The sequence below is a fragment of the Phyllostomus discolor genome, chromosome 12 (assembly GCF_004126475.2).
Source record: "Phyllostomus discolor isolate MPI-MPIP mPhyDis1 chromosome 12, mPhyDis1.pri.v3, whole genome shotgun sequence".
Taxonomy (NCBI): Eukaryota; Metazoa; Chordata; class Mammalia; order Chiroptera; family Phyllostomidae; genus Phyllostomus; species Phyllostomus discolor.
Genome location: NC_040914.2, coordinates 61,724,619 through 61,735,579, shown reverse-complemented (window position 1 = coordinate 61,735,579; position 10,961 = coordinate 61,724,619). Strand labels below are relative to the sequence as shown.

The following is a 10,961-nucleotide window of genomic DNA, read 5'->3' as shown; positions in this document are numbered from 1 at the left end:
GTGTTAAAATCCCCTCATCTGATTATAGGTTTGTCCTTTTTCCTTATATAAGTTAATTTTTGCCTTCTCAATTTCAAGACTGTTTTCAGGTACATACAAGTTCATAAGTACTATATATTCCTTTTATTATAAGTTCTTTCCTTTCTTAGCCATAAAATCTTTCTGCCATAAATTGTATTTTGTATGGAACTGATACTGTTATTCTTAGGATAATTATTTTTATCGTTTGTATGGGACAAATTTTTCCACCCCTTTTGTTTTAGCCTATCAGGGTAGCTTTATTTTACGTGTATCTTCTGTAAAAAGACTATGCCTAGATTTTAAAAATTCAATTTAATTGTATAATCTCTTATTTTTATAGTGAGTTTATTCCATTTTCAATTTTTTGGATTATTCGTCAATTTAAAATTATTTTTACTTTTTTAGTTTTGATTTCCTGTTTGCTTTCATTCATCTTTGTTTTTCTGCTTCCTCCTTTCCTGCATCCCATTGAACTAGAAAAGCTTTTTGCATTTTCCCCCTCTATGGCTAAGAAACTACTGACAATGTTTTCATTTTTTGACTGCTTATCTTTAGTTTTTAACATGCACAATAGACCATACATTTTTCTAAGCATTCCCAAATGCCCAGTAATTTTATTTTTCTCCTGAAAAACAGTAGCTAAATAAGCCTTTAGCACACTTTAATTTTTTTAGAAAATAAAAAAATTAGAAAATTTAAAAACAATTTTAGTATATACACATATATCTATGCACATGTATATATATTTTATACACAAATAGAACAATGTTATCCATGGTTTTGTAACTTGCTTTCCTCTTTTTTCTTTATTTTATTGCTTTTGAATAGGTAATACATCCAAAAGCTTCCTACATTTTTAAAGAAAGGTCTTTAACATCTTTTTGAAGCAGTATATATTGACAAATTGTGTTCCTTTTGATGTGGCAGAATAATATTCCAATGGAGTAATTTATTACATTCCATCATAAATTATTTATTCAGTCCTTCTTTGACGGACTAGAACATAAATCTCTATAAGAGTGGGGATTTTATTATTTTGTTGTTGTTACTCACTGCTGTCTCTGGGTGATGAGAAAACAGGCATACCTCATTTTATTGTGCTTCACAGATGTTGCTGCATTTTTTTTCCAAAATGAAAGCGAGACTCCCCCCCCCCCACCCCAACAGCAAAACATAACAAATCACTTTATTGTGATACTGGCTGTATTACTGTGGGCTGGAACCAAACCTGTAATATCTCTGGGGTATGCCTGTGATGCTCAATAAAGTAAGTTTAATGAATGAACGGACATTTTCCTAGTTTCAAATATTTCTCCATTTCAAAAATGCTGTCCCCAGTATTTTTGTGCCTTTACTTTGGGGTATAGGACAAAGTCTAGAAAGAGGTATAGGTGCAAAGGCATGTGAATTTTAAGTTTTGATAAATACTGCCAAAGTATTTTTGAGGAAGAATGGATTCAGATGTTTAGCAATTCTATCATTCCCATACCTGCCTGGGCATCAAAACCAGAATCTCCCAGACAGTCCATTTAAAATAGCTCCTTTCTGCACAGCTCTTCTCTGTTCTAGTTCAGTGGGGGAGGGAGGAAGGTGACTCTGCACTCCACCCCCACCCCTGTAATTCCGATGTACACACACACACACACACACACGACTGAGAATAGCCAGATAATCTACCCATTTCCTGCTACACCGCAGCAGATGGAAACGTGCTCCCACATCCTAATCTTAATGTGGTTACTCATTTGTTATTCACCAGATGCTTATCAAGTGCCTACTGTGTATACAAGACCCTATGCTCTCTTTCCCCCAGAGGCAAGACTGTACAGAAGGAGTGGTTATGGATCTCACCACTCCCATGGGTGGTGGTGCTGGGGCGAGTGGTAAGTTTGTTGTGTGTGTGTTGGCGGGTGGCTGGGGTTTGGGGAGGGAGCAGTGTGTGGGTGAAACTCAGGAATCCTGCAGCACTACAGCGACAGGAATTTTACAAAGACCCAGCCCTGTCCTCTGTGACATGTCTGTGTGTGTAACAAACAAGAAGTCAGCACAATTCTAGGTCTTATACAACTGCTACTGGGGGTCACCACAAACCAACACGTGGGGCACAGCACAGTCCTTTCCCCCTGGGCCCTTCTAGCCCAGATAAAATATAACATAAACGAAACACATGGGAAATGCGCCATGGACAGCCAACGGATCACAGTCATAAAGAGAGATGACAGATTCCACTGTCATTCACAACCCACCCGAGTGTCACATCCTCTGGCAGTTCCTGCCCCCAAAGCAGGTGGTGTTTCCATGTATTCCATAGCACTTGAAACATAACAACAGAAAAAAATAAAAAAAAAACACACACAGATAAAAACTATTACTGCTGCTCCCTGAGGCTTATTGAGTCTGAGCTTCTAGCTGCTCTATTGCATGACCCCGTTTTATTCTCTCAACCGAGCAGGGAACTCCGAGAAGTTAAATAACTGGATAAAGGCCGGACAGTTTGTGTAGTTGAGTGGTCTTCATAATTTCTGCTTGCACATTCCATCAAAATAATTTTGAAAACTGTATATCCCTAGAAACAGACACACACACCTAAGGGCACGTCATTTATAACAAAGGAAGCACTACAGAGAGTAGAAACAGATCTTTTTAACAAATAGTGTTGGGGTAGCTGGATACCCATATGGAAAAAAAATGAAATTGGACTCTGCTTCACTCCATACACAAACATCAAATCCCTTTTGGGGAAAAAAAGACAAATGCAAAAGGAAAACATCTACAAATTTTCAGAAGATAATACATGAAACTATCTCCATAACTCATGAATAGGAAATGACTTATTAAACAAGTCATGAACAGTTCTCACAATAAAGGAAGGGAATGATAGACTCAATTAAACTAAAGTTACACACTTTGGTTCATAAATGCACTCCATTAAGATAAACCTCAGAGTGAGAAAAGATATTTCCAACAAACACAACTATATGCCCATCAGATTGTTGCAATATTAGGCTAAGGTGGCCGTGTTAAATGGTACAAATACTTTGGAAAACAGTTTGGCATTCTTGTTTGTATGTTGCATTGCACAAGAAAAAGGAAAATAAACCACCACCTAATAATATGCTGCTTTAAAATGCTTGCACATTTTAAAGTTGACCTCTAAAAGTTTTCATCTTATATTAGTCCCTCCTTATCTGCGGGGATATGTTCCAAGACCTCCACTGGATGCCTGAAATTGCAAACAGTACCAAACCCTATTCATACTATGTTTTTTTCTTGTATACATACATACCTACCTATGATACAGTTTAATCTACAATTTAGACACAGTAAAAGATTAACAACACTAATAAAAAATAGAACAATTACAACAATATATTGTAATAAAAGTTATGTGAATGTGGTCGTTCTCTCTCAAAAGATCTTGCATTGTACTCACCTCTCACTTAAAGAAAGCACTTCACAGCCACCCTTTGGCATGTCTGAATTGCCAGCATGACCACTCTTGCACTCTGGGGCCATTACTAAGTAAAATAAGGGCTCTTGAACACAAGCAGTGTGACACTCGGTCTGATAACCGAGATGGCTAGTAAGTGACTAACAGGTGGGTAGTGTATACAGTGTGGACACGCTGGACAAAGGGATGATTCACGTGTGGGGTGGGATGGAGCCGGATGGCATAAGATTTCATCACACTACTCAGAATGGTACTCAATTTAAAACACGAACTATTTCTGTAATTTTCCATTTAATATTTTTGGACTGCAGTTGACCATGGGTAGTTGAAACCAAGGAAAGCAAAACTGTGGGTAAGGGGAGACTACTGGTGTATGGGTTTTTTGTTTTTTACTTGAACAAGAATGCTCATAGCAGCCTTCTTTGTAATTGCCCAAACTGGAAACAGCTGAAATATCTATGGAGCATGGATAAATAAATGGTGGGTTTTCATACAATAAAACTGTACTCATCAATAGAAAGAAACAACATAGATGAATCTCAAAAATACTGTTACACAAAAGACGTCAGACACAAAAAGTACCTATTCTATGATTCTGTTTATATGAAATTCAAGGACAGACAGAGCTAAGATGTTCGAAAACCGAACAGCAGTTGGCAGAGGGAGATTGATCTGAAAGTGGCAAACAGAACTTTCTGGGGTGACTTGTCATGTATTTAAGTAGATGCAAAAGATGTATTTTCTGGCACATTACAGATCTTAACATTTAAAAATAAAACTGCTATGTCACTGTCATCAAATCATACAAAGAAATATAAATACCATAGTGATTTGATATCTACTAGCATCCATTTAAAAATAAGAGTATGGACAAGCCCTTCTTGAACAGTCACACATTTTAAATCATTCTTTTGCTCCTTGAAACCTTTGTCTCCTACCAAATATTACTCTCATGTAATATATTTTTATGTTTGAAAGCCTCTTAATCATCACCCTATTATTTTGCAACAATATATGACTTTTCAAATCTTTTAAAATATGCTATGATCATAAGGCCCTAAATATCAAAATTTTCTCTTTGGGCTTAAGTTAACCTTACAATTATTAGTTATACACCAATAATATTGGTCAAAGCAGTATACAATTATTTCCATTGAAAATTCATCTTTTACAGAAATAAGTGAAGGAGTAGTTACTGGGATTTTAGTCTTTTGAAGTATGCCTTTACTCGTATCCCAACTTGGTCATAATACACATATACCCCACAGTAAGATTCAGATGGTCTGCCTTATCTTAAGCAAAGTGGGAGAAAGATGACTGGAACAGGGAAATTGGCAGGATCTCTGGTGTTGGTGTGTTCTCAGGTAGATTTAAGGATAACATATGAGGATTGATTTCCCCCTAAAAAGGCTTCATGCCCACAGACATGCATAATTCCAGTTTGCACACCTTCAGGTTAGAATGACGGGGAGATGGAATTCTAGCCCAGGTACGCCTGTCTCCCAGCTTAGATTCAGGCAACTCTCCCATATAATCCTAATGTGTTCCTTATCACTTTGGCTTGAAAAGACCATTTTAGGGGAATTTGCAGGGCTGGAGGGAAGGGTGATATAAGCAATATATAATCATTTCTCAAAATTAAAATATAAATGTCATTACTTTTACTTATTGATTCCCCAATCTAAATCTTGAACTCCTCGAAGGCAAGACTAGTGTTTTATCTATATTTGTGCAGCTAGGGCCTACAGAGCTTGAACTCACACAGCAGGACCTCAGTAAATGTACAGCAAATGCCCGAGGAGGATAAGACCATTTTTGAGTCTCTGACCTGCATGAATAAGAGAACCAGATTTGAGCTGAAGGTGTAAAATGTTAGTTGGTACACCATGTCAGATAATCTCACATAACATATGCCAGGAAATGCTGTTCTAGACAGGAAGTAGTTAGACTCTAGAGATCTCCTGAGCATCTTCTATGAGTCAGGCACTATGCTAAGCCTTCATAAAGGATAATGTCCATTGGAGACCATCTCCCTCTATTTATTGCAGAAAATTAGAAAAACATAGAAAAGTCTGAGGAAAATAATTGAAATCTCTTGTCATTCTGTCTTGGTCAAACATATCAAACATATCTGGATGTAAAATCAGACTCAGACTTTTTAAAATATATTTTATTGGTTATGCTATTAAAGTTGTCCCATTCGCTCTCCTCTATTCCCCTCCACCCTGCACACCCCCTCCCACCCACATTCCCCCCATTTAGTTCATGTCCATGGGTCATACTTATAAGTTCTTTGGCTTTTACATTTCCTATACTATTCTTAACCTTCCCCTGTCTATTTTCTACCTACCATTTATGCTACTTATTTTCTGTACCTTTTCCCTCTCCCTCCCCCTCCCCCACTGATAACCCTCCATGTGATCTCCATTTCTGTGGTTCTGTTCCTGTTCTAGTTGTTTGCTCAGTTTTTTTTTTTTAGGTTCAGTTGTTAATAACTGTGAGTTTGTTGTCATTTTAATGTTCATGATTTTTATCTTCTTTTTCTTAGATAAGTCCCTTTAATATTTCATATAAGGGCTGGGTGATGATGAACTTCTTTAACTTGACCTTATCTGGGAAGCACTTTATCTGCCTTTCCATTCTAAATAATAGCTTTGCTGGATAGAGTAATATTGGATGTAGGTCCTTGCCTTTTATGATTTCGAATACTTCTTTCCAACCCCTTCTTGCCTGTAAGTTCTCTTTTGAGAAATCAGCTGACAGTCTGATGGGAACTCCTTTGTAGGTTACTGTCCCCTTATCTCTTGCTGCTTCTAGAATTCTCTCCTTCATTTTAATCTTGGGTAATGTAATTATGATGTGCCTTGGTGTGTTACTCTTTGGGTCCAACTTCTTTGGGGTTCTTTGAGTTTCCTGGACTTCCTGAAAGTCTAATTTCCTTGCCAGATTGGGAAAATTCTCCCTCATTATTTGTTCAAATAAGTTTTCAACTTGTTGCTCTTCCTCTTCTCTGCCTGACACCCCTATGATTCAGATGTTGGAATATTTAAAGTTGTCCTGGAGGTTTGTAAACCTTTCCTCATTTTTTTGAATTCTTGTTTCTTCATTCTGTTCTGGTTGAATGTTTCTTTCTCCTTCTGGTCCAAACTGTTGATTTGAGTTCTAGTTTCCTTCTCATCACTGTTGGTTCTTTGTAGATTTTTATTTCACATAATCCAAACTTCATTGCTGCCTGGGTCTTTTTTATGCTGTTGAAGTACCCAGTGAGTTCCTAGAGTATCCTGATAACCAGTGTTTTAAACTGTGCATCTGATAGGTTGGCTCTCTCTTCCTCACTTAGTTGTACTTTTTCCGGAGTTTTAATCTGTTCTTTCATTTGGGCTTTGTGTGTGTGTGTGTGTGTGTGTGTGTCTCCGAGCGCCTGTTACATAGTAAGGGGAGGAGCTTTAAGTGTTCACCAGGGTGGGGTAACCCTCCTGGCTGCGTTGTGACACTATGTGGGGGAGGGGTCAGAGAAGGAATAATGCCGCTTGCTCTGCTCTCTGCTGGCTTTCAGCCACTTCCCCCACTACCCACAATCAAATTGGGCTCTTCTGGTGCTGATTCCCAGTGGGTGGGTTTATGTACGTTCTAGGACCCTGTGGGTCTCTCCAATGGTGGTTCCTCCCACCGTCCCCACCACAACCCCCACAGGTGTTTTCAATCAGTGGTTTGAGGCTTTATTTCCCCATGCTGGCACTCTGTGTTGTGTGGTCTGTCCCGCTCCCCCTTTGTTTCACCAGGTTTTTCTGCACACGAATGTGGGACCACCCGGTTCTCCAGCTGCTGCCTTGCTGGCCAGCTGCAGCCTTGCACGCCCTGGTCTACCAGGATTCTTGCTGTGAGTCCTCTCCACCGGCCTGCCTGTCTCTGCCCCTCCTACCAGTCCGGATGAATGTTTTTCTTTAATTCCTTGGTTGTCCAACTTCCATACTGTTTGATTTTCTGTCAGTTCTGGTTGTTTTTTGTTTTTAAATTTGTTGCTGTCCTTGTTTTAGTTGTGTGAGGAGGCACAGTGTGTCCACCTACGCCTCCATCTTGGCTGGAAGTCCAGACTCAGACGTCTATTTGTTCTGACGTCTTGGGCAAGTCACTGAACCTCCTGGAGCCTCAGGCCACTCACCTGTGAAACTGGCAAAATAAATGCAGCTTTTTAGGGGTTTTGTGAAGATTAACTAAAATAACAGGTGTAAAGCACCCTAGCATAGTAAGTGACAACCAGCAAATGCTCACAATTTGTTATTTCCATAAGTTTGTGCTAACATTATGCATTTCTTTCCTTTTTCTCTTATTATATCTTGAGCATTAACTAATCTTTGTATATATAATTATTTGTTTATTTTTATAGGGGAATGAATACTTTTTATCACAGAAAATTCCTTACTATGAACACACCATGACTTACTTAACAATTTTACTCCCAGATCTTTTCAGTTCTAATTTTTTATACTTTATAAGTAATGCTAAGATAAAAATCCTTATACTTAAATCTTGGTGCTCATTTATGATTATTTCCATAGGATAAATTTCTAAAGTATGGAATCTTTATGGCTCTTGCTGTTTCTTTTGTTTCTGAGTTGTTCTCTGGCTGAAAATGCCTGTTTCACAGCACTCTCCATAATACTGCATATTATTATTTTTAAGACTTTTCTAATTTAATTGACATAAGTCAGACATCGTTTATAGGCCTAATCTCATTTCATATTCACTACAAGCCTGTAAAGTGCCCATTTGACAGTCTGTTCCTCTTTAGCAGATGGGAAAAACAAGGCTCTGAGAAGTTAAGTTCTTTTCTAAAAAGAATTACAGTGACATTTAGTATTATTTTTATTAGTTTCATGTGCACAGCATAATGGTTAGACAATTATGTACTTTACAAAATGATCCCTCAAACCAGTAAGTTGTTGGGCCAGGGTAACAGGCCTGTTGTTGGTCCTTGCTGACTGGGGCTTTTCCCCTGTGCCACACTGCCTCCTGCTGGTGCCCAAGGAGAAGGCATGAAACACTCAAGTTCCTCAAAACAGATTCCTTAGGTAAGAGTTGGGTATTTGTCCTGAGTAAGGAAGAAAGAGATGCTGGGACAACCACATGGTGATGGGACTTTGAAAAATGGGGAGAAAACTTTAAAGCTTTATACTTAATACATGTGTGCTTTATGTAAGTTATACCTGAAGTTTAAAAAAATGAAAACTAGGAGAATTTTAATAGAGAAGAAAAGACTTTTCAGGAAGACTCTGGATGAATTAATAAAAATAGTAATGGGTGGTGTGTCTCAGTGGATTGAACGCCAGCATGCAAAACCAAGGATCACTGGTTCAATTCCCAGTCAGGGCACAAGCCTGGGTGGCGGGCCAGGTCCCCGGTGGAGGGCACGTGAGAGGTGACCACACACTGATATTTCTTTCCCTCTCTTCCTTCCTCTCTTCCCCCTTTCTAAAAATAAATAAATAAAATCTTTTAAAAAACCCAGCTTACACTTACTGAGTCCATACAGCGAGCCAAGGCCTGTACTAAGGGCACTGGGAATAAGTAGTTCATTAAATTTTCATACATTCCCCATGAGGTACCTCTACAATTTGTGCTTTACAGCTAAGGAAACAGAGACACAGAGATAGTTAAGTAACTTGCTCAAGATTATACAGCTGGCAAGTGGAAGAGTCAGGATTTGAAGTAGGCAACTTAGCTCCTTGTTTCGGCAGGCAGACCTGGATCACAAAGCAGCCACCATAACCAAAGGTCTGGCCGAGAGGCCTCTTCCCCTATTCTGGGATGTCCACCACATGAAGATTTTGTGAGACCAGGATACTATACAGATTAAGGTCCATGTCGAATTAATTCAAGGGTCCAGCATGTGATTTCACATCTTCAATGATGCTGCCGCTTGCCCTCCTGAGTTGTCCTTTAGTGGTCCCAATGTGGATCTTTGCTGGTTCTAGTCCAGTGGTGTTACAGAACACAAGGGGCCAAGGGGGACTGAAAGGAACCCCCCCAGGTTTGTTATGTCCGCTGCCTTATAGGAAAGACATCACTGAATGCCAGAGATTCATGAAAAGGAAAGGAAATGTTTATTTAATGCTATACAGACTTAAAGTAGTGACCTAATGTCTTCATCAAAATCCCAAAGTCCCTTAAAACACCCACAAATGCACACAGTCCTTCCTTCCCCCTTTTGCCCAATCTGGGGTACTGTATCTCAGGAAAAGAAATAGAAGTCCGTGGCTCAGGCAGCCCCCGGTTCTTCCCAGTAATCCGTGCTCGGCTGGTAGTCCTCCCTGGGTTCCTGGCACCATCAGCTGTGTCGCCAGGATCTCTGCTAAAGCCAGGTGGTGGTTCCCCCTACTAAAGTTGCAGGGGTCCCCACTCTGGCAAAGCCGCGTGGTTCTCCCTCCAATGGCTGCCGGGTCTCGGTTTAAATCCCCCAGCCAATCTTCCTCTGCAGCCCCATTTCCGACTCCTCCTACAATTGCCTACACTTGCCAGCATTCTCATATCCTTCCAGCTTTACTGGGCTGCCATCGTGAGTCTGGGCAGGTGTGGCCCCATGTCATGGAGCCAATCTTCTCCAAGCTCCCACATAGGCGCTGTAATTTGGGGGAGCTGCCTCCCAGTTACATCTTGGGGGGGAAGTTACTTCCATCCCCCTGGCTCAGAGAATGGCCACAGCTGTTTAACATATCTGTGCAACCAGTTAAAGGTTACAGATATGTTAAATGACCACACCAGAGGTTAGCTACAAAGTTGTTGCTATGCAAAACAGCTCTCAATGGCCCTGTTCTGTTTGTCCCTTCCCCCAACCCGCACCTGGGGGGGGGGATGAGGACGTCCTAATATTTCCCGGACACCCTGAGTTCTGGGCCTCATTCCAAATCCCTATTTGGGGCCCCCTCTTGGCTGCACCCTATAACAGTGGGGCTGGTAGAACAACAGCTTTTGAAACTAAACCAGTTACTGTGTATCTGAGGGAGGGGTCACTCCCACCCACCAGAACTTGGATTTCTCTGTTTGGTCTGGGTACTGTGTGGTGGTGAGTTCCAGGAGCATCAGAGACACCTGTAAGTGATTCACACCCTATGCCCCCACTTCCTTACCACACCCACTCCAGGCCCACACAGTCCTCTGGAAATGCCCTAACTCACTCCCCTGCCTGTGAAAGATATAGACAATGATGCACCCAAAGAAGGAATGGGGAATGGACTCTCCAAGATCAGTGTGGCCAACGCATCACAGAAATGCAAAGAAGAAAGTAAAGTTCAGGAATGTATCCAGTAAGATGGGGATGAAAGTGCACTTAGCACTAGGGTTGGACAAGAAAAGTACCAAAGGAGAGAGGGACCATGATTTTTTAAAAAGTCATCTCCGTGCCTATCTTACAAGAATGGAAATGGAGAAAAGGACTCAAGGAAGTTATACTGTATAGTCCTAAGATTATGTAGCAGCTGTTCTGTATCTA

At 40.2% G+C, this 10,961-nt stretch overlaps 1 protein-coding gene across 1 annotated transcript in view; it reads right to left on the bottom strand.

Annotated features, from left to right (window-relative positions):
* Positions 1 to 382: 382 nt before the first annotated feature.
* NIP7 (nucleolar pre-rRNA processing protein NIP7) overlaps positions 383 to 10,961 on the bottom strand; it is a 44,822-nt gene continuing 34,243 nt past the window's right edge. Inside the window, exon 5 of the mRNA XM_036012091.1 lies at positions 383 to 646. Within this exon, the coding sequence (XP_035867984.1) occupies positions 398 to 646 (249 nt within the window). The 3' untranslated portion in view covers positions 383 to 397. The remainder of the gene's footprint in view (positions 647 to 10,961) is intronic.